This window comes from Quercus lobata, chromosome 5 (assembly GCF_001633185.2).
Source record: "Quercus lobata isolate SW786 chromosome 5, ValleyOak3.0 Primary Assembly, whole genome shotgun sequence".
NCBI lineage: Eukaryota > Viridiplantae > Streptophyta > Magnoliopsida > Fagales > Fagaceae > Quercus > Quercus lobata.
In genome coordinates this window covers 9,540,141-9,563,974 of record NC_044908.1, presented here as the reverse complement: position 1 = coordinate 9,563,974, position 23,834 = coordinate 9,540,141, and the positions used below count along the sequence as shown (strand labels likewise).

The following is a 23,834-nucleotide window of genomic DNA, read 5'->3' as shown; positions in this document are numbered from 1 at the left end:
CTTCCTCCAGAACCCGACTTTGACGGGTCAGACATCGGCTCTCCTTCTTCAAATTCAAAGAAACCCGATCCAATCGACCCACAAATATTCCGGCATTATTTGATAAATCCGGTGAGTTTTGAGATGTTTTTTGGCTAGATCTTGACCAAATCTGGCAAGATTTCGCTAGATCTAGTTGAGTTCTTGGCTAGATCCGACGAGATTTTGCCAGATCTAGTCAAGATCTTGGCTATTTACGATGAAATCTCAAAGGATTTTGGCCGATTTTCATCTTCTAGCGAGTTTTGAGATGTTTTTTGGCTAGATCCGGCGAGATTTCGTTGGATTTAGTTGAGTTCTTGGCTAGATCCGATGAGATTTCGCCAAATCTAGTTGAGATCTTAGCTATTTCCGGTGAAATCTCAGAGGTTTTTGGCCAATTTTCATCGTTTTCTCATCAGATTTCCTCTATTTTCCAGATCTCGACTCCAACCGAATCCGACCGCCACTCGTTGATGTTCCAACTCGTCCGAACCGATCATCCTCTCGGTTAGCAGTGGGTTCAAAGTTCATCCACCTAATCTGGTCGGGTTGGATGCGGGTTGAGCATAAACTCAATCCGACCCAACCCGTAGACAGACCTAGTATAGTATAAGTGATAAAGTAGGTTTTAAGATGGTAAGATAGAATATTTTGTAGAAACTAGATGTGAATGCTCTAAAAAAACATACAAAGCACACGTAAAAATATAAAAATGTGTAGAGAAAAATCTAATCTAAAATACAATTTCAAATTTAATAGTACACTTTATGATAGTATTGTTTTCCTATAATAATGAGTTTGAATTATGAGTCTCTGACATATATATATATATATATATATATATAAACTTCATGATTAACATCAATTTCAAACAAATCGTCAAAAATGACGTCTCAATCTCAATCAACCCCTCCCATCAAATTCACAATCAAACCTTCGGATGACAATCATACCCTATTATCAATATTAGTTAATTTTCGGCATCTTAAAGCATGCTTTTTTCTTTTTCTTTGAAAGGTCTTAAAGCATGGTTTTACATCAAGTTGAGTTGACAATCAAATCAAAATCACAAATGAAAAATATTCCTTTTATGCACCTTCAAGGAAGCTCTCTCCTTCGTCAAATTCCATATGACGTGGAAATATATTATCGTTTGAAAAAGGTTGCATGCATGAATCATATATTGTATAAAGTGCTAAATTATTGTAAGATATGGCTATGAATAAGAAGTTTATTATAAAATTAAAGTATCCACAGCAGTAGAGTTAAAAATTTAGTTATCTGACACTACAAAAAGTTACTTTATCTATTTTACCTACACATATACTACAACAGTAGATCTATTTTAGTTTTCAACACAATAAAATAATATAAACATCAAAATAAAATAATATATCTACTACAATAAAATAATATATCCACTACAATAAACAACAATCACAACCACCCGCAACCGCAACTGCTACCACTTCCATTAATGATACTTTCTATTTAAAATCAATCTGTTTCAAATTTAAATTAAATTTTACAAATTTAAAGTATATGAATTAAATTTTACAAATTTAAAGTATATGAATTTCAAGTTATTTAAAATTTTAAATGAAGATAGTTTACATATTATTAAATTCAAAAAATAGAAATCTTAGCGATAAAATTGAAAAAATGAAGAGGATTCTATTACGGGATGCATGAGAATTCAATGGACTTAAATAAATTTTTTCCTCTAGACAGACATGAATAAAAAATTAACTCAGCATCCACACAGTTAAAACTATGGTTTACTCTTTTTTTTAATCTAATTTTTTGACTTTCTTTTATAAGGGTTTTAGGTTCAACTCCTAAACAACTTCATGAATAGAATCCTCTACATTTCGTTAAGTGGCTCATTAACTAATTAATTATTAATACAATTTGATAAATTTATAAAATATTTTATCTATTTTGCTTAAAATTTTAATTAATTCAAGGATATACTACTAGTAGTGTTTTAAAATAGTTTACTCAATTCAACTGCCAAGAGCCACTGTTTTCAACAGAAACCTTCAAATCTTTCTTCTCTCGTTATAACCATTGAAATTATATATATTAAAAAAAAAAAAAAAAAAAAAAAAAAAAAAAAAAAAAAAAAAAAACAGTGTTTACTCAAATGGATGCTTATAAAAACACCACTAATCTACTTCTTCTTAAAAAAAAAAAAAAAAACCACTAATCTACTTGTTAGAGATATATTAGCCCATTAGTATAGGCCCAAGTCTAATTCTACTTTGTGTGCAAGCCAAGTTTCCTACTTGTACTAGAAGTCTATTAGTCTAGGGTTTAGTCTACTATATATACACATGTTATGATTCATTGTAACACAGGATTTGTACTACACTCTAATATATTATTGATGTAACCCTTTAGGGTTTCCTCCGTGGATGTAAGCCGTTAGGCTGAACCACGTAACCCTCGTGTGTTATTTTATTTTATACTTTATGCTTTCGCTTCCGCATCTATACTAGCATATTCAACACGGTGTATCAATGCTAATATTTAACACTACTATTGATTGTCACATAAACCACCAAATCCACCATTAAATATTCAAAATGACGCGTATCCCATTCTGTTAGTCTAAAATTACCACCAAAAAAAAAAAAAAATGGTAGCTCTATTTCCACTCTTTCATTTTCCGCTATTTCCAGAGCTCAAAAAGATTAGCTTGATCCGTTAATTTTCAATCGTACACTCATACATAAATTACAGGTATTAATTTATTCAATCTTTTTTATTTTTGTGTATTTTTTTAAATAAAAATTTTGGTAGAATTTATTTATTTATTTTATTTTATTTTTTTACATGACGTTTGGTTACTCAGAAAACCAAGGAAAATTAAATAATTGAAAAGGAAAAATAAAGTGTATGATATTAAATCTTGTGCATTTTTTTACCCTAAATCCTTCTCTTTTCCTCAATTTTCTCGGCTACCAAACAGAAAGTAAGGAAATCAATAAAACCTGAACAATGAAACAAATATCCATATCACAAAAAATAAGCTCAAGTATTAAATTAAATCACAAAAACAAAAGCCAAGCACCATTGAAATCACAAAACCAAATCAGCTAACAGAGAAAACAATCAAACTCCTCAAATCAATTCTTTTCCATTATATTATTCACTTTCCATTATTAGTGTGTTTGTACATGCAAATTGGAGTTGCATTGAATTTAGGAGAAAATATTGCTCATTGGTCTTAAAAATTGGTTGATCCCCGAGGAGAAAACTTATATTGAAAATCCTTTAGTGTAAGTTTTGTAGCTAAAAATATGGAGGAATATATATAATGTAGAAATTTGAATCTTCGAATCTTATTTTGGCTGTTTTTGTTTCTTGAGAACTGAAAAATAACTAAATACTTTAATTAAGTGCTTAATGTGGTTTTCTCACCAAAAAAAAAAAAAATAGTGCTTTATGTGGCAGCACCATAACCTCACATGAAAATGGACGGTTCACTTGTTCAGCAATTGATTGAAACTTTTCTTAAATTTTTTTTCTTACTTTTCTGTTGAAGATTCTTTTTTAGATGAACAAAAGGCAGTTGAAGACATTATTACTGATTTTAGATGTAACCGTTTTTACAAAATTAGTAATAAACTAATAATAACTGAAGATTGAAATGTAATATAAAATTCAATTGGAACCCCATCTTCAAAATTCATGATTTTGCAAACAGATTTGCATCATGAACTATATGAGGGTTTCAGTAAGTTCATTAATGATCCCCTCTAAGCACCAATGAGATTTCTCAATACATTTAGTAAAACACTTAAAATTGAAAATCTATCACAAAGCACGATGACATGTTCTAGAATTTATTAGGGTGATCCTTTTTTTTTTTTTTTTTTTTCAAAAATATTCCTTGAAGTGACATATAGATGAAAGATGATTTAATTACACCTTAAATGGATCACAATTCTGTTACATATTAGCCTATATTCATAAAGGGGTTAATTCTCATTAATAGGATCAATTACAAATATTTGTAATGAAAAATTTATATTTCTAAGGCTATGTAGCATCTTAAATTTTAAGGTAAAATACATTTTACACTCAAAGTCCAGGATCACTTTTAAATCGATTCATTAGCTTTAAAAACTTATAATTTAAACCATTTACCATTATAATGATATCAATGTGGCAATTTCATCATAGTCCATCACATTTTTGTGGTTAACCCACCTAGAACAATATATATTTTTTTGTTATATTTTCCTATTCAAAGTGATATCTTATCTTTTTTGAGTGTATTAAAGACAAGATTCAAATGAACGTTGATAAAAATGGCAAATTGATATTATTTTAATACTTGATTGTGTAAATTATAAATTTATTTAATATATTTGGTGTATTACACCTTCTTATCATATAAAAGATGAAATCCATATAAAGACTCACATTTATATAAGAAAGAGGTGTAATATTCCAGATTTAGGGAATAATTTCTCATGCAAATTGCATACTTTATAATTAATCAACCAATTTGAAGGCAATCTTAAATTAGGTTGTGTGAATGGCATTTTAGCATATCTTTTTAGATCGACATTTGCCTTTACCACATGAATTGGCATTTAATTTGCATACTAGGCATCTTTAATTTTAGCCATTTGAATTTGATGGGGTTTAATAAAGAAAATTATCAAGTTAGTCATCGACATAATTACCATGAATTAAAATCATGCTTTTCAATTTAAGAACTAAACCCTTGGTTTTTAGAATTTGTGATTATATATAAGTATAGTTCGAATTGGTTTTCAAAAGACCCTTAAAACTTTAGATATTAAACTCATACATTCTCTCCTCCCTAACATATATATGCTAAATACGTGGATGATACTTCACTTCATAATGCACAATGGTTTACTTCAAAAAAAAAAAAAAAAAAAAAGACATCTTCACATGATTTAGGAAAAAAATTCTTGAAACAAAAAAAAGTCATGATAAGATAAGCAATGCTTACATGTGGTGCAGCTCTAATAGCCATCCTTATCCAATGAACCAATTAGCAACATAGGTCTTGGCTTTCTACAAAGCAAAAGAAAAGAGGAGGAAAAAAAAAGAGTACTTTGCTCAGTGATTAGATGATACGATATTATAATTTCAACACCTGGTCCTATGGCTGCATGAAATAGGTCACACCATGTGAGTCATCCACCATTATTGTGCTCACTTTTCTTGACTTTTGTAAATCATATTTTACTGTTCAACTATGCTTTTAAATGGCTAGTGGCACTTGGAAATGCTTAAGAGATAAGTAAGAAGAGGATAATTGAAGGTCTGTCCCTCTCTACCTAGAAGAAAATATTGAGTAACACGTGTGAAATTATTTACTAGCCAAATTTATTTATTTTATTTACTTGATAGCCACATTTTTATAAACAAATGGAAAAGGGGAAATTTTAATTTTTTTTCTCATCATAAAGGGAATTAGTTACATGATGTCTTTGTTAAAAATAAAAGAAGGTATCATTTTTGGCCTTACCATCACCTATTAAAATGTCACTTTTTTGAGACTTTAGGATCACTTTTGGCCTTACCATCACATTTCATGGTAAATACTAGTGAATGAAAAATAAATCTGATGATACCAAATTTTTTTTATAATTTTGTCATAATTTCTTTGGTGACTTGTTGTGGTTAATGTATAATAAAAGTAATAATAGTGCTAGGTTAAAGTGAAAGTAAAATTCTTATAAAACAAAAAAATAAAAAAAAATAAAAGTGATTTTATTTCAATTACAACTTAGCATTTTATCAAGTTATAAAAAAATCTTTCTAAAAAAAAAGGTTATATAAAAATATGTAAAAACTTTCATAAACACGAGAAATTTACTGTTAATTTGACACAACACACAAGTCCAAATGGAATTTTACTATTAATGAATAAATGGAATTTGGTAGAAGACAAATCCAAACGCCACGACCATGATGACAACGATGATGATTCCATCGTCAAGATTGACCCCCAGCTCTGCTACAACTTTCAGCTCTCAATTTTCTGAATTTTCATATCTATTTCTTGGTTATTTTTGCTAACCCAGTTGAGAGAATTCATGATTACTTGTATTAAATTGTGTTTCTTTGGTTACCCAATTCTTTAGTTTCTTGTTTACTTGCTATTGGTGGTTTAAAGATCATGTCTTTGTCAGTAGTACTAGCCCTTTTGCAGTGTTGGGGGATTCTTGGTTGTTCTTAATTGTTAATTTTTTGTTTAGCAATAATTTGGGAATTTGAGCGTTTGTTATATCTTGGTTTCGATCGTTTCAAACAATAGCTATCTTGGTCTCACAATTGCACCCAAGTTCTTTGAAAGTCAAAGGATTATGTCATGCAATCGTTCCTTTGCTGCATTTCACTTCCATTAATGAATTGATGATTGTTACAGACTAGGAAATTTTTTATGTGTAATGTAGTTTATGTGATTTGTTGCATTGCAAATCCAAAAGGTATAGCAAAAGCCTAGAAATTGTTGATAGGACAGGAAGAGAAAGCTTGTTGTGTTCGTTGAAAGAGAGAAAAAGGATAAGAAAGAGGCAGGGGATTTTGAAAGGCAGTTGAAGTTTTTTTTTTTTTTTTGGTAGATGAACAAAAGGCAGTTGAAGACATTATTAATGATTTTAGATGTAACCATTTTTAAAAATGAAGAATAATAAATGAAGATTGAAAATGTAATCTAAAAACATTTAGTGGGAACCCCATCTTCAAAATTCATGACTTTGCAAATGGATTTGCATCATGAGGTATATGAGGGTTTCAATAAGTTCACTAATGACTTCTAAATTCTCTAAGCACTAATGAGATTTCTCAATACATTACCAAGTGTTGTGAATTCTCTACAACTGTTTGTGTTCCTTGGCTGAAACCAAAATGATCATGTTATGCAGCATAGCAATAATTCACTATTAAGACTAGATGGTTTTGCCCTAGATCCTTTTAAATTGGAACTAATTATGCAATTTTCATCATTCCATTAACAAACAAGAGAAGCTATTCTAAACTTCATTTATCTTCTTATTATTACCATTCTAACCCATTTGAGCAAAGTTTTTCTATTGGAAATTTATATAACGTGACTCAAAAGACGCATATCTTGTTGATGCACAACAAAAAATGTATACAATAGTTACTCGGCTAGAGCCATTAAATGGTCAGGTCTTTTATTTTTTGAGAAACCAGACAAGAAGCCTGGGATTTTATTGAATAAGAACAAGAACTTAATGAACATCAAATAACAAGGAGGCAATATCCTTAGGTGGATCGTTGAGCCACACCTGGGTACCTCGACTGCCTTTAGCTTTTTTTGCTAAAGCATCAGCAACACAGTTACAAGAACGACTAGCATGATTGAAAACAGAGGACTGAAAAACCATAGCTTGACAGCGAATGTCTTCAATGACGACTCCATAGGTTGGTAATCCAGCATTACCTTGATTTAAAGCATTGATAACCATGGCTGAATCCCCTTCAAAACTTACTCCCTGCAGACCAATCTCAGCAGCAAATTCGACAGCTTTTCGACATGCTAAGGCTTCCATATCAGCAACGGTATGAGACAGCGGCACAGAGATAGAAAACGCGCCAACAAATTCACCTCTCCAGTCTCTAACAACCACTCCAATTCCAGCCGAATTTGTAGCTGTGAATATTGCAGCATCAAAGTTGACTTTGTGCTGGTTTAGCTCCGGAGGGCGCCATTGTTGCAGGATGGGGGAGCGAGCCACCACCGGGTCCAGTTCTTGAATAGCCAAGAAATCTTGCAGCAAGTTACCCGCCAATGAGATGATATGAACCGAAGGGTGCACCGGTCGGCCAAAATGGATAGCGTTTCTCTGATTCCACAAGAACCAAGCTGATATAGCAAACACCTCCTTTCTATAATCCTCCTGAACCTGCAAAAACCGAGAGAGTAAGTCACAAAAATTCGGGGGTTGGGGGGTGCTCGATTGGTGGAAGCATTGAACTGAGCTCCAAGTACTCTCAACATCCTTGCAAGACCAGATGGCATGCAACGGATCTTCTGGGCAGAGTTGGCAAAGTTCACACTATCAGAGGACGTAATCTGCCTGCGAAAGAGGTTGCTCATAGTTGGCAGAGCGTCATTACAAGCTCGCCAAATGAAATGTTTAATCTTGTTAGGAAACTGTAGCCTCCAAACTCCCTTCCAAAAATGTTTTTGAGTATCCACATTCGACCTTCCTGCTTGACTGACAGCATCACTGGAAACAAGGAGCTTATAGGCGCTGCTTGTGGTGAACAAACCTGATGGGGAGTAAGCCCAAGCAATTTTATCTGGAGGGTAGTGACGACTCAGTGGAATGCCCAGGATGGCACAAGCTTCATGAGGCAAGAAAAGCTGGTCTCAAGCAATTTTAAATGGTCAAGTCAATTGCTCTTATTTGCTTTAACAGGAATTTACACAAAGAAACAAATCTCTTATGTAATGTCTTAAAATGTTAATGAATGCACACAGACATATGCCCAAGGCTTAAATGAGTCCAAAAAAGGTATAAAGATAACATTTTTTCTGGTTTGGTTTTTAGATACAATAATGTCAGAATGGTTGGCTATTAGTAGAGTCCAAAAATGTCTGTAAGATTAGAAAGCAAGAGTAGCCAGGGCCCCAAGATCTGCAAGGACTCTCTTATGCACAACATTCATAACCACTAGCATTCACCAACTTCCAAGCACTTGTGGTCTTCAATCAGCACAAAAATTTGCCAAGGGACTTTCTTTCTCAAAAAGAGGTCCTCCACTCTAGATATTGTTGAAATAAGTCTGCAAAAATCAAGCTGTATAGCCTCAGTTAATGCTTTTTGGACAGCTAGGCATCTAGTTACATGCCATTTGGTTGCATATGGAAGAACTGCAATAGCTTGCCATCACATGATTTGGCTTCATAGCCAAAACCACCCCATCCACACCATCTCTGCTAGTGTCCCTCAATTGTCAACATCCACAACCCTCTAGAGCTGGATACACTTGCCTTGGTACTTTCCTGCAGTCACTCTGATCTGCCTAATGTGCAACAGAGGATTATGCATACCTGCAAAACAAAGCATTATCACTTCTTAAATCTTAAGCACACTCTTTTGCACCCTTAAACATCGATCTATACAAATTTGGATTGTCCATCCATTGAGCCAACCATTGCTTCAAAGAGTAAGGATAAATTAACTCAGTTCCAAGGCTCAAATCTAACCCAAACAAGATAGCATGAGCACTTAAGGGATAAACGATCCAAGATTTCCTCTGCCTCATTGCATAGGACACACTGTCACTCACTATGTTTTGTTTCACTATTTTGATGAGTAAGTCCTCATGCGTTCCACACAAAAATTATTAACTTCAAAGGAAGCTTCAATCCCCACAAACATGTCTCCTATAACCTAAGTTCCCCTACTTTCAATGGCAGCTTATTTTGACCTTATATCATTGAGGCCATATCAGCTTATCAATAGCTCCTTACCTTGAGATAGGGGTGACTAAAATTTGACCAGACACCTCGGGAGAGCATCACTCCCTAACCTGGTGCTATTTCCAAGTTGAAGTGTCAAGATAACTTTAAATTCCTATTAACAGATGCAGATTGTTTTGAATGACAAAAAATATAAGATTTTCAAAAAATGAATGACAATGATTATGAAAGCTTAACATCTTTCCACTATGATTATGATACATCCTTCTAAATAATAAACCCAATGGGAATAATATGAGAAAACTTTAATTCTAGATGTAATACAGCAATGATAGCAAGTAAAATAGGAGGGCTTACCGATCTAAGCACTAAGCAGGCTACCTTCTACAACTTTCAATCTTGCCAACACAGTTGTTTGCCTTCTCGAGTCTGATTACTGTAAAGATGAATATGTCTCAGATGATATGCTTAGTAATATATAATCAAGTTTGTTGTATGGTCAGGTTCTCCACCGTCTACTGCTGTCCTTTTAATTTAAATTCTAGTCAAGTCTCTTTGCTGGGTATAATCTAATTAAGGTACGATTTGGAGATAGGACTTTTGGTTTGTTTCAGCTCTGCCTGGTTTGGTAATGATCTGAAATGGGTATGGACAACCTTAAGCCAATAATTTGATTAGGGTGAAAGTTTTAGAAAGGTGGAAAAACGTGGAAAAACTTTCAAGTACATTAAGGTGCCGTTTGGATTCAGCGTTTTCCGCTGAATCCAAGCTGCGTTTTACCCTTTTTTTTTTTTTTCACTTCACATGTTCTAGGGACAATAAGCACTGTAGCGCACTGTAGCAGTACTGTAGCAGCACTGTTTATCACTGTTCACGCACTAAAAAATATTAAAAATGAGTCTCACGATACTATTCACACATTTAAAAATTATTTTGCTACAGTACTTTCAATTTTCAGTTTTTAGTTTTCACTTTCAGCAACAATAAGTTCAATCCAAACAGACCTAAGAGGCAAAAGTACAAAAATCTTATGGTAAAAACTTACATAATTAAAACTTTTAAACAGCAAATTTTACATAATTCATGTTGTAGCAACCATGTTCTTTTAAACTCAATCGAGGTCTCATCAATGCTTCTACACAAGCAATACATAGGTGATAGGACAATGATGTGAATGATGATTTCCCTACATTCCAGAACAAAAGCTGCACATAGCTGAGGTCATTTAATACTACCTACCATTCCATATTCTATTATCATAAATCACTGATTCATCATGGCATGTCTAACAATTGAGCAATATGTAGTCATTCAAAACATGTTGTGGTGACAAATAAATCAAAAGTAAATGCTTTTAGCATAAAATATTGTCTCCGGTGAGAGCTTTTCATTTAGTTGTTTATCAAACACCTGTTCACATATGGGTACGAGCTTAGCTTCCTAATTATGCTAGCTTAAGAATTTTACCAAAACCGCTACTGATGTGGATATAGATTCTTTTCAGTTGACCCACAGATCAATTATGAAGAATGTAGATGATATAGATCCTTTTCATTTGAACCATGAATCACATTAACATCCTACTTTAAAAAAATAAGAATTTCAGAGCAGAGCAGAAAAAAAAAAAAATATATATATATATATATATATGTGTGTATGTATATAAATCAGTTGAACTCGTTTAAACAGAAAAAGAGCATTTTCTTTGGTTGATAGTTAGCAAACAACCTCATAAAACCTTCGAGAAAGCAAGATGCTATGTCTAGCTAGACTCATCATTGTGATTGTGATCTATACATGAGTTAACGATGGTGAATTCAACAAAATTTTAATTAAGAAGAAAAACAGTGACTTACAGGCAATCAAGAGAAAAAAGTTGATTAAGAAAAAAGACAAGGAGTTCAACAATCTTCAATGATGCCCCTTTTTGGAATAAGTGCAAAAAACGAAGCTAAGCAATATACTGTTTAGAATTTAAAATCGAACCAAACAAAAGTACAAATATATACCAAAAGATAAAACAAATAGAAATTAATTTGGATTCATTGACTTACAGAGTATTTGAACCCAATTTCCTATTCCATCTATGCTCCTGCTAATCATTGATCTCCTCACCACATTCGAAGTATTCCTCACAATCAGAGTCACCATGGAGACTTTCAATCCTTTTTGGGTGTGGCAAATCATTAGAGCTTCCTTCTCCACTAGGTCCAGCATCTTCGTAATCGTCACAAATTCGTTTTGCTTGTTTACATACCACTGCCAAATTGTCAAAATTATGATGGAGAACATCCAAGTCCTCATAAGGAATGATGCTGGTGTTGCTACTTTGAGCCATAGTTCAGTTGAGTTCTTCTACGTCTTTCTTGTATACCATTCGGAACCCGCATTTCTTCACCTCCATGCCTGAACTTCTAGTTTCAATTTTAATGCCAATCTGAGTCAATTCATTTGCTTCACATTCGTTCAATAATTTTATGTCCTCCTTCTTGTTGTAGTATTGAGGAAGCAAATAACATAGAAAAATATTATCTGATAAACCAACAATTTCATAATCACGGCCTATTGAAGCAGACATTACTTTTCCATTTGCTATCAACTGACAAGATAGTGTAAATTCAAGACAAGAAGAAAATACAAAGCAAACAGCAGTCCCTCATGATGCTTTTTGCACAGTCAGGCATCTAGCTACATGCCATTTGGTTGCATATGGAAGAACTGCAACAGCTTGCCATCACATGATTTGGCTTCATAGCCAAAACCACCCCATCCACACCATCTCTGCTAGTGTCCCTCAATTGTCAACAACATCCACAACCCCCCAGAATTGGATACACTTGCCTTTGTACTTTCCCGCAGTCACTCTGATCTGCCTGATGTGCAATAGAGGCTTTTGCATACCTGCAAAACAAAGTATTATCACTTCTTAAGCACACTCTTTTGCACCATTAAACATCAATCTATACAAATATGGATCCTCCATCCATTGAGCCAACCACTGCTTCAAAGAGCAAGGAGAAATTAACTTAGTTCCAAGGCTCAAATCTAATCCAAACAAGATAGCATGAGCACTTAAGGGATAAAAGATCCAAGTTTTCCTCTACCTCATTGCATAAGACATGCCGTCACTCACTATGTTTCATTTCACTATTTTGATTTGATGAGTAAGTCCTCATGAGTTCCACACAAAAATTATTAACTTCAAAGGAAGCTTCAATCCCCAATGGTAGCTTATTTTGACCTTATATCATTGAGGCCATATTAGCTTATCAATAGCTCCTTACCTTGAGATAGGGGTGACTAAAATTTGACCAAACACCTCATGAGAGTATCACTCCCTAACTTGGTGCTGTTTCCAAGTCGAAGTGTCAAGATAACTTTAAATTCCTATTAACAGATGCAGATTGTTTTGAATGACAAAAAATATAAGATTTTCAAAAAATGAATGACAATGATTATGAAAGTTTAACATCTTTCCACTATGATTATGATACATCCTTCTAAATAATAAACCCAATGGGAATAATATGAGAAAACTTTAATTCTAGATGTAATACAACAATGATAGCAAGTAAAACAGGAGGGGTTACCAATCTAAGCACTAAGCAGGCTACCTTCTACAACTTTCAACCTTGTCAACACAGTTGTTTGCCTTCTCGAGTCTGATTACTGTAAAGATGAATATGTCTCAGATGATATGCTTAGTAATATATAATCAAGTTTGTTGTATGGTCAGGTTCTCTACCGTCTATTGCTGTCCTTTTAATTTGAATTCTAGTCAAGTCTCTTTGCTAGGTATAATCTAATCAATCAATATATTACTAAAAGCTGAAGCGTAGCATTTAATGTTGCTATGCTCCCATTAAGCCACGTCAGCAGCCATCTCATTATCAATTTTTTTCCCATTTTTTTATATAATTTTTTAACATTTAAAGTGAATTAAAAACTCTATTATATTACAATCAAAATATCATATTTAATTTATCTTATTTTTAATTATTCTTATTTATTTTTAAATTTTCAATTCCATTTTAACTTTTCATATCCTCACTACTCTTTACCTTAACTTTCTTCAACCTTTCTCATTCCATTTCAACTTTTCATATCCCCACTACTCTCAATATTAATATTATTCTATCTTTTTATCTTTCTTTATTTTTTACTCTTCTTATTCTTATCCTCATGCTATAAAATTGTCATTCTCCCTCTTATTCCATGCATAATTTCTATTTTTCCACACACAAAAGCCTCTCTCTCTCTCTCTCTCTCTCTCTCTCTCTCTCTCTCTCTATATATATATATATATATTCCTTCAATTTTTGGCATATATATATATATATATATATTTTCTAATTTTAGTGTAACAGGTTGACTATCAAAACATACTGATGCAGTATTGAAAGCTCCATCAAATGCATTGCAGAAATCAATTTTAGACTACTAGAAGTCAGTTAGTTTGCTAAAATTGGAATTGACAGGTAATCGAGCTTGATACGATTTAGTTTTATATTTTATGTTGTTACCTTTTTTATTCTCATTGGTTGTTAAATGTTATATTATTACATTATAAAGATAGTATATAAAAATATTATTTTATTTTATTACCTAGCATAACTAAAATAATATGGTGTTTATTGCTATACACTTCATTTTTATTATTTTATTCTCATCTTATTTTATTCAACATTTAAATTTAGCAACATCCTCCATATCATAATTATTTATATTTTTCTCATTTTTTAAAAAAATTAAACATATAATATTTTATTCAATAAATAAAAATTGTTCTTATAAAGTCTTCCCATGAAATGTTACAATGCATCAATGGAAAAATAAATACAATACAAATATCAATTTAGGAACACTCAATTTAAAAAAAAAAAACAAAAGAATAAACAATTTTCTTATAAAGTATTCCCATAAAACGTTACAATGCATAAATAGAAAAAGAGAATACAAAACACATGCTATTTTAGAAACACTAAATTTATAATAATAATAATAATAATATCAAACCAAACATATCATAAAATAATAAACTAATAGTTATGGATGTACTAAATTCATGGTAGCAAAATGGAGTAAAATAAAAATAAAAATAAACGTTACAATATGCATATTTAGTACATTAGAATTATCATTAAATTTGGGAAAATAATAGGATGTTAACAAAGAGGGAGAGAAAGAGATTAGTAAAAGAAATCAAACGTGAATTAAATAAATTAATTAGTAACCGTTAATTGGAAAACAAAGAGACCGACGGTTAAAGGAGTAAAAATTTAATTAAAGATGACCCTACGAATGTTATTATAAACTTTACAATGCAAATAAATAAATCATTAAATTCACTTAATTAAATCATATAATCAAAAATTAAATAAAATCATACAAAATTTAAATTTGAAACTAATCAAACTTTAATCTAGAAAATCATATTTATTATCAAAACTAAAAGGAAAACGTTCTTAAGTAATAATAGAAATATATAAGAAATAAAGATGAAAATTTTCAAAATATTTTTTTTGCCATTATTTAAAAATAATAAAATATAAAAAAAAAATCCTTAAATGCTTATATTCTTCACACACCATGACTTTTAAAATCTAATGAAAGGTTTGAAGAATTTAACTCTCATTTAATGCCTCAATTATGAAAATCAACAGTCAGTAAAATATGATAATAGTAAGAAACGTTATAAATGAGAACATAAAAAAACTAATTAGCCACTATTATTATGGAATAGATGTCTTTTTTATATGGATCTAAGAAAATGAAATGTATAGGGTTTACTTATTAAGGTATATGTAAAGATTCACGTTAAAAAAATATGTAAAGGTTTTTTGAAAAAAAAATAGATGTAAGGTTTTTATTAACTTAAAAGACAATGAAAAACCAATTTTTTAATTACTACAACCATCGCTACTCTATAAATCACACAACACTATATTCAATATCCTAAACAACATAGTTAGACTCTTTTGGATATACACCATCATATTCAACTTATAAATTACAACCCAAATCAATCATACAATTACACAATCAAAGCATGAACATGTAACATGTATTACCTTCTGAATTATTGCTTGGAATTTTCACAATTATTGAAAGAGAATCACCAAATTTAATTTTTAAAAAACATCAAGACAAGGTGAATTTTATTCTTTTTAACTTCCATAGAAAAAAAATATTACACATTATTTCAACCCTTATGGAAAAGAAGGTTTACATGTAGCATGCAAAACGTATTTAATTGACTTAAAGATGTAAAAATTAGTCAACCAACTATGGTAGAATTAAGGTTTCAAATTTTAAATAAAACAATTCTACAATAATAAAAAATTATTTTGTGATAAATATGATTATGAAATGCATTACTTTTCATTAAATTAGTTCAAATTACAAAATAATAATAATAATAATGACATCACCATAAAAAATAATCACGCGCAACGCGCGGGTCTGTGACTAGTTAAGGTAAAATTTGGAGAAAGGACTTTTGGGTGGTTGTCTAGGCGCTTTCCTGATGGACAACCCTTATGCCCACGGACGACCTTTGGCTCTGGACAACTCTTATGGACGAATTGGAGATGATTTGATTTTTTTAGTGACCCATTAGCTACTGTGTAGATATAGATCCTTTTCAGTTGACCCACGAATCAACTGAGTTGAACCACGAATCACATTAGTATCCTACTTTAAATAAAATAAAATTCAGAGCAAAGCAGGAATATATATATATATATATATATACACTAATCGTTGTGATTGTGATCTATACATGAGTTCACATATATGATATGTAAAGATGGAAAATTCAATAAAACGATGGTAAATTCAATAAAATTTTAATCAAGAAGAAAAACAGTGACTTACGGGCAAAGACAAGGAGTTCAACAATCTTCAATGATGCCCCTTTTTGGAATAAGTGCGAATAATGAAGCTAAGCAATATATGATTTAGAATTTAAAATCAAATCAAACAAAAGTACAAATATATACCAAAAGATAAAACAAATAGGAATTAATTTGGATTCATTGACTTACAGAGTATTTGAACCCAGTTCCCAATTCCATCTAGATTCCTGCTAATCATTGATCTCCTCACCACATTCGAAGTACTCCTCACAATCAAAGCCACCATGGAGCCTTTCAATCCTGTTTGGGTGTGCCACATCATTACAACTTCCGTCTCTACTAGGCCCAGCCCTGTCGAAATTGTCATGAATTTGCTTTGCTTTGTTATCTTCCGCAACCACTACCGAATTCTTGAAATTATGATGGAGAACACCCAAGTCCTCATAAGGAATGATGCTGGTGCTACTACTCTAAGCCATAGTTCAATTGAGTTCTTCTAAGTCTTTCTTGTATACCACACGGAACCCACATTTCTTCACTTGCACCTCTGAATCTTCAATAATAATTTTAATGCCAATCTGACTCAATTCATTTGCTTCACATTCGTTCAGTAATTTTATGTCCTCCTTGTAGTATTGAGGAAGCAAATAACATAGAAAAATATGATCTGATAATAAATCAACAAAACTGTAATACGTAGTGCCTAACTTAGCAGACATTACTTTTCCATTTGCTATCAACCGAAAGGATATTGAAAAATGGAGAAGAGAAGAAAATACAACGCAAATAGCAGTCCCCATCCAGTCATCACACAAATGAGAAGAAGGTTCTTTTATATTCACTTCAGCCCCAATACTTTGATGGATAAACCACTTCGGAATTACACTTCCTGGAATAATCATGTCATATCTCCAATTGTATTCTCGATTATCATAGCTATCGTGACGAGAGAGTCCCTAAAACAAACAAAGCAAGTTGTTTATAACATACACACACACACACACAAAGAGAGAGAGAGAGAGAGAGAGAGAGACCTGATGGTGCTTTCTTATCACTGCCAAAAATATGTCAATGAAATCTTGATTTTCAGCCAGTTTACTGCAATTTGAAAGATAAAGCTCTCCCTTACAAAAAGAATTAGGTTTTTGGAGATCTAGTACCGTTTCCAATGAGGTACAACCATCTCCCCAAATTCGTATGATATCTACTGGAAGATTTGGCAATGTTCGTAGACTCGTGCAATTCTCCAAATGCATGATTTCCAACTTACATAGTTGACTGATGCTATCAGGAAGGCAAACAAAACTATTCTCACTTAGATCTATTTCTTTTAAAGAGAATATGCAACTAATATCATTAGAGATTTCCCTGAGATTGCAGTCTCGTAGTTTCAATTTAGTCAAAGAACACAAACCCGATAGAGAGGACAAACCCATGGGATCTGCAATTTTTGGCCTTGAAGAAAATGGGAGGAGATCATACCAAGATGTATAGTTAAATGATGATAGCCCCTTACATCCACTGAAAGAGAGCATTTTAAGATTTTTTAGGAGACCAATGGAGGAAGGCACCTCTCTTATAGCAGTTCCACTCACATCCAACTCCTCTACACTTTCCGCGTTCCCCACATTCTCTGGCAATCTCTCAAGTTTCGAGCATCCCGAAATATTCACGTCTTTAAGCAATTTCAAATTAAAAATGCTGCTTGGCAAACATGTAAGACTTTTGCAATCTCTTACATTCAATAAAACAAGGGTGGTCAAATGCCCAATTGATGTGGGTAATTTATTAATAGCAGTTCCACCCAAATAAAGCTCTAATACATGTTGCATGTTTTCTCCAAATTCTGGAATCTTTTTTAGTTTTGAGCAACTAGAAAGAATAAGAACCTCAAGAGACTCCATTTCAAACTTGCTTGGAAGAGTTTTGACATTTACACAGCCTCTTAGATTGAGAAGAGTAAGCCTATTATGAACCAAAGTTGAAGGGTGAATCTCACGTAAATTTAAACAATCTTCAAGAAACATTTTCTCAAGATTCGGGACTTTGATCAAATCAGGGGTTTCTATAAGGTTTGGAGACCCATTCATTTGGATGATTTTCAACTTCTCAAAAGACTATTAAAAGCAACCAAAAAAAAAAAGAAGAACAATTAGCTTCAACAAATCCCTACAATTTAATGGAACTTAAATATAAATAAGTACAAGGATGCTTAAATTACCTTTGCTCCTTTCCAAAGTTGTTCAATGTGGCTACAGCACATGTAAAGTTCAACAAGATCATTTGATTGGAAATTTAATGGCAAAGATTTTGAAGGGTATCCCCTCCACTCAAGAAATCTTAAGCCAATAGGAAGATGTTTGGGTTCATGGAGAAGTTGAACATTATCAATTGTGAGCAATTTCAGATTATGCATCATTGAGAAAGATTCAGGATTCCAATATGCCTCTTTTGATTCAGGCAACTTTAGGACTATGCCTTGAATTGCTTCTGTTCCCTAATAATCATGAACAAAAGGGATTAGTTAATTGCAAAATGTATGATTACCAAAGCTACTCTAAGTTGCACGTTTTTGAATAATATTATAGGGTATATGTAACCTCTTACCGTATTTTTTGTTAGTACACTATTAATGTCTTCGAATGACCACAAGATGCTCCGCTTTCCAGGCTCTTCAGGGCACTCTTCATGAACTATTTTCCTGCCCATGTCTTGCACTAAATCATGCATCCACACTTTAGGATCATTGATTTTTATGAGAGATTTCTCAACTAGAACCACTAATCCAATAGCAGGGTAAAGGTCAAGATAATCTAGTTTACTCACTACACTATTTTTGTACTCATGATTAAAGAAACATGCAATATACAAGAATATTTTTTTCTCTGTTTCATGTAGTCTATCATAACTTATTTTAAGTGCTTCGAAAATTGCACATTCCGGAAATTTTTTAAGCCTAAGTAATGTACTTTTCCATTGATTGATGTCTCTATTGAACAAAGTGGAACCCAAAATCTCAATAGCTAAAGGAAGACCTTTAGTATATTGTACGGCATCTTTGGATAGCTGTAGGTAATCTTTGGGAGGGCGGTCTTTTTTAAAAGCTTTCAAACTCAAAAGATGAAGAGCTTCATCATCACTCAATGTTTCAGCTTCGCATATTTCATCTACTTCATGTGTATGTAGTAAATGCTTATCCCTTGTTGTTATGATAACTCTACTACCAAAACCAAACCAATTATGCTTCCCAACTAACTTTTCCAACTGGTCTAATTGGCTTACATCATCAAGAACGAGAAGAATTCTTTTATGACGTAATCTATTTTTGATCACGAAAACTCCCTCATCAACATCTTGTATACTTTCGTTTAATATTTTTCTAATAATTTGTTGTTGCAATGGAAGTAAACCTTCTTTTTCACAAACCTCCCTAACATTATGGAGAAAGCAACAACCATCAAACTCCCTCGAAACCATATGAAAAACAACTCTAGCAAGAGTTGTTTTACCTATTCCCCCCATCCCCCAAACCCCTATTATGCGAACATCATTAGACCCTATAGCCAAACATGATTCCAATTCCTTCACTCGAGATTCTATTCCTACAAGGTCTTTAGTATCTTCAAAGAATGCATAATTCAATTTATGCCATAACTCTCCCACAATATCTTGGATAAGTTGTGCCTCGGACCTGCAATGATAGGAGATTGATATCTAGTCAGTACCACCCCTAAATAGTACCAAAAAAGAAAGTAGACATCCAATGTTCTATTTTGTTGGCTAAACCAAAAAAATGTAAATAACTTTGTGCAAGAAAAATTTGAAAGAAATACAAAATTTAAATTAATTAGATCAAGTCAAAATAAAAATGAAGTGTGAACATCTATGTTGCTTTACTCAAAGTTCAAAACAAGGCTTAAGAAAATAAGAGTACTTATTTGAAGTTTGAACATTTAGAAGCAAGTAATATGTCAAATTGGATTACCTATCCAGTAGGTGCCACCCTTTGAGATTTGCCACTTCTTCTAAAACAGCTTTCCACATTTGCACTTTCTCTATGTCGTCCTTGAAAGATTCTTCATGTTTAGAAAAGGCTTGGGCAAAGGTGCCTGTTTGTTTTCGTACATCAGATGGGTCCACATTATAAAAAATTGGTAAAACAGTCGTGGTCTTCTCTTTTAGGCATCCAATTATCTTTATAAGTTCATCCAAGCACCATGTTGATGACGCAAAGTTTCTTGAGAGAATGACAATTGCAAATCTCGATTCTTTTATTGCTTTCAAGAGTTCTGGTGAAATAGACTTTCCTATCTCAAGATTTTCCTCGTCTCTAAAGGTAACTATGCCCCTTTGTTTCAAAGCAACATATAGATGGTCCGTAAAACTAGAACGAGTGTCCTCACCTCTAAAACTAAGAAAGACATCATATTTCCACCAAGGTGTTGAAGGTGAAAATGATGACGAAGAGGAGGTCTTCTGAGAGCTAATAGAAGACATTGGAAATATGTTGACGGCAAGTATTGAACTACAATAAAGATTAGAGAAAGGTAGTTTTCAATTAAAATTGAAAGAAAAATTATAAGGAAAAAACATTAGAGAAAAAAGGAATGATTTGATATGGATCATTTATTTTAAGGAGGGAGTAAAAGTATAGAATAAAAGAGATGGACGTGTATGAAAAATGAAAACTTACAGCTTTGAGAAATGAATTTGCAGCAGTGATTGTAAAGTTCAAAAATATCTCAGAAACAACACAGGATTCAATTCCTATCATATAATTGCTTTTTTAATAAAGGAATGACCATTATTTTTTCTTTTGTTTGTATGTGAAAGAGAGACGAAAGGCATTAATAAAACTAAGGTCACAACAATCTTTCAACTACACCCAATTTGCTAATTACCTCGCACCATTTAATTTTGTTTAAAAAAAAAAAAAAAAACCCTTGTGTCAGTGATCCTAGCCTTGTTGGGTATTCACATCCTCTATCCTCTGTTTTCAGTGAAGTCAAAAAAAATTTGTTTGTTTATTTTTAAACAAATTGGATAACTTACGTTATTATGATTATTATTTATGCAGAAATTTATTTAACTAACATTAAATCATTACAAAAGCAAAACCCAGGAAAAAAAAGTCAAAACCCAGGAAAAAAAAATCTATTTAACTAACATTAAATTATTGCAGAAATTTATTTGTAATTTAACAATCACTGTTGGTATAAGAGGAGAAATTCATATACTATAAAACAAAATGTCCAAACCCAAGAAAAAAAAATCTGTATGTTCCTCCCATTTCCCTCTGCTTTCTCATCATCCAAAAGAAATCGAAAATATAAAAAGAAAGAAATAAATAAAACAGAGAATTCACACAAAACATTGCATAAGAGAAGAGATAGGACCTTGAGGATGCTAGTAGGCTTGAACGATTTGGTGGTAAAAAAACACTTTCCGTGTGCTCAGTTTGAGAAAAAAAAATATAGAGAGACAATAATTGAAGAGGAACACTATTATAGTTAAAGTTGGAGAGTCAAGGAAAGTTGTATGAAGTTTCGTCATTGGAATTGCTTTTACTCGTGGGACCGAATAATTCATCTTTGTTTAATTTTAGTTTATTGGCTTTTTCTTTAGTGGGAAGATTCCTCTCCATTATGTTCAATAGTCTACAGAGCAAACGAAAAGAGGAGGAAAAAAAAAAAGAGAGTACTTTGCCCAGTGTAATGACGAAATAGGACACACCATGTGAGTCATCCACCATTATTAAGCTCACTTTTCTTGACTTCTGCGCATCTTATTTTTACTGTTCAACTATGCTTTTAAAAAGCTAGTGGCACTTGGAAATACTTTAGTAGCCAAATTTATTTTATTTTATTTACTTGATGGCCACATTTTTCCTTTTAGGTTCGGCATGTTATAGCCTTGGCATTTCCATGGAATCTTTGAGAAAATATCCAGATACTGTGGTTCCTTATCATTCACAAAATATTCATGAGACCCATCAATTGCCTTACTCGATCGGCTTGTCTAGGCCCAAATGTGACTATCCCAAACACAGTTGAGACCCAATTGTACAAGAAGTTTGCCCGCAATTACCTTGTAAGTGAACATTTTAAATTGAAAAAGGACACGCAAGGCCCTTCTAATGTTTAATTAAAGTTAAGCCCATGGGACGACAATATATATCTATCTTTTTCTTTCATAAAAGGATATACTATACATCCAATACATGTATTGCCTCTTTCACATTGAGGTAGGACGATACATACACCCCATACGTGGTCTAATACCACCTCCTCTTCAACTCCTAACTACATGGTAGAAAACAGAAATAAGAACTTTGTTTAACCACTAAACTATATAATTACAATATAATTATCCTAAATCCATACGTATTTCATTGGAAAAAAAAATGCTAAAATTATAATAAATTACACTAGTTTTGCTACAACTCACCACATATCATTACAATATAATTATCCTAAATCCATAGGTATTCCATAGGAAAAAATGCTATGAACACAACTTTTTGCCACTTGGCGAGTTATGCTGGAAGTTGTATAATCTATTGTGCTAAGTGGTGTGTTGTGTTAAAAGTTATATAATCTATTGTGGTCTTAGCATTGTTATTCCATAGGCGTTTGTGTGTGCCTTTTGAGTTCCAAAAAGTGGATCTAAGGTAGAGGTTATATATATATATATAACAAATGGAAGAGGGGAGACTTGAATCTTGTTTCTCCACATAAAGGAAATCAATCATATTATTGAACTACATGACTCTTGATAGTTATCTGCTTAATTATTTTTTTTAATATATTGATAATTGGAATGGGGGATTTGAATTTTAAATATCTATATTAGAAATATCAAGAGGTAGCATTTGAGCTACAAGACTCTTGATAGTTATTCGCTTAAATTGTTTTTTAATATATTGATAATTGGGGTGGGAGATTTAAATTCTAAATATCTATATTAGAAACAGCAAGGGTAGCATTTGAGATATAAGACTCTCAGCAGTTGTCCACTTAATTTAATTAACACACATTAAAATGTCATTTTTTCATAATTTAAGATCACTTTGGCCTTACCATCAAATTTTGTGGTAAATACTAGCAATTTTTTTAAAAAAATAAAAAAATAAAAACTCTAACGACATTTAACTTTTTTTGTAATTACTTTGTTTTGATACATTTTTCATAATTACTTACATGACTTGTTATAATTAATGTATAATAAAAATGGTATTAATGTTAAGTTAAAGTAAAAGCAATCTTACTCTAATCACAACTTACTATTTTATCATTCTATAAAAAAAATTAATGAAAAAAAAAAAAAAAACTTACCATTTTATCAAGTTATGACAAAAGTCAAATACTTCTGGCTCTAACATTACTTTAATTTATAAGTAATGTTACTAACAAAAGTAAAAAACTTACTAATAAATTAATTATTTCTTGGTAGATGGAATTTGGCCACAATAAATATAAAACTATCATAACATAATCATAGAAATT

The 23,834-nt window shown here is 32.1% G+C and overlaps 1 protein-coding gene across 10 annotated transcripts; it reads right to left on the bottom strand.

Moving 5' to 3' along the window:
• Positions 1-7,180: 7,180 nt before the first annotated feature.
• Positions 7,181-21,986, bottom strand: LOC115991570 (TMV resistance protein N-like). 10 transcript variants are annotated; one of them, XM_031115372.1, is made up of 11 exons: positions 21,726-21,986; positions 20,315-20,854; positions 18,937-20,020; positions 18,551-18,826; positions 17,364-18,446; positions 16,519-17,285; positions 16,349-16,415; positions 13,063-13,141; positions 11,527-12,373; positions 9,830-9,908; positions 7,181-9,100 (listed from the first exon to the last, which is right to left on the bottom strand). In XM_031115372.1, exons 2-6 carry the CDS (start codon positions 20,824-20,826, stop codon positions 16,812-16,814), a joined length of 3,429 nt encoding a protein of 1,142 aa, XP_030971232.1. In that variant the 5' UTR covers positions 20,827-20,854; positions 21,726-21,986; the 3' UTR covers positions 7,181-9,100; positions 9,830-9,908; positions 11,527-12,373; positions 13,063-13,141; positions 16,349-16,415; positions 16,519-16,811. The 10 variants fall into 10 exon arrangements, with proteins under 10 accessions (XP_030971232.1, XP_030971234.1, XP_030971233.1 ...); XM_031115374.1 differs by having other exon boundaries at positions 13,087-13,141; XM_031115373.1 differs by lacking the exon at positions 13,063-13,141.
• Positions 21,987-23,834: the final 1,848 nt, after the last annotated feature.

What these genes read in the sequence shown, in the direction of transcription:
- LOC115991570 (XM_031115372.1), bottom strand. Translation starts at nt 20,826, where the DNA reads ATGTCTTCTATTAGCTCTCAGAAGACCTCCTCTTCGTCATCATTTTCA. An exon ending in GGGTGGCACCTACTGGATAG is followed by an intron (nt 20,021 to 20,314) that starts GTAATCCAATTT and finishes CTATCATTGCAG; the next exon opens with GTCCGAGGCACAACTTATCC. An exon ending in GTGTACTAACAAAAAATACG is followed by an intron (nt 18,827 to 18,936) that starts GTAAGAGGTTAC and finishes CATGATTATTAG; the next exon opens with GGAACAGAAGCAATTCAAGG.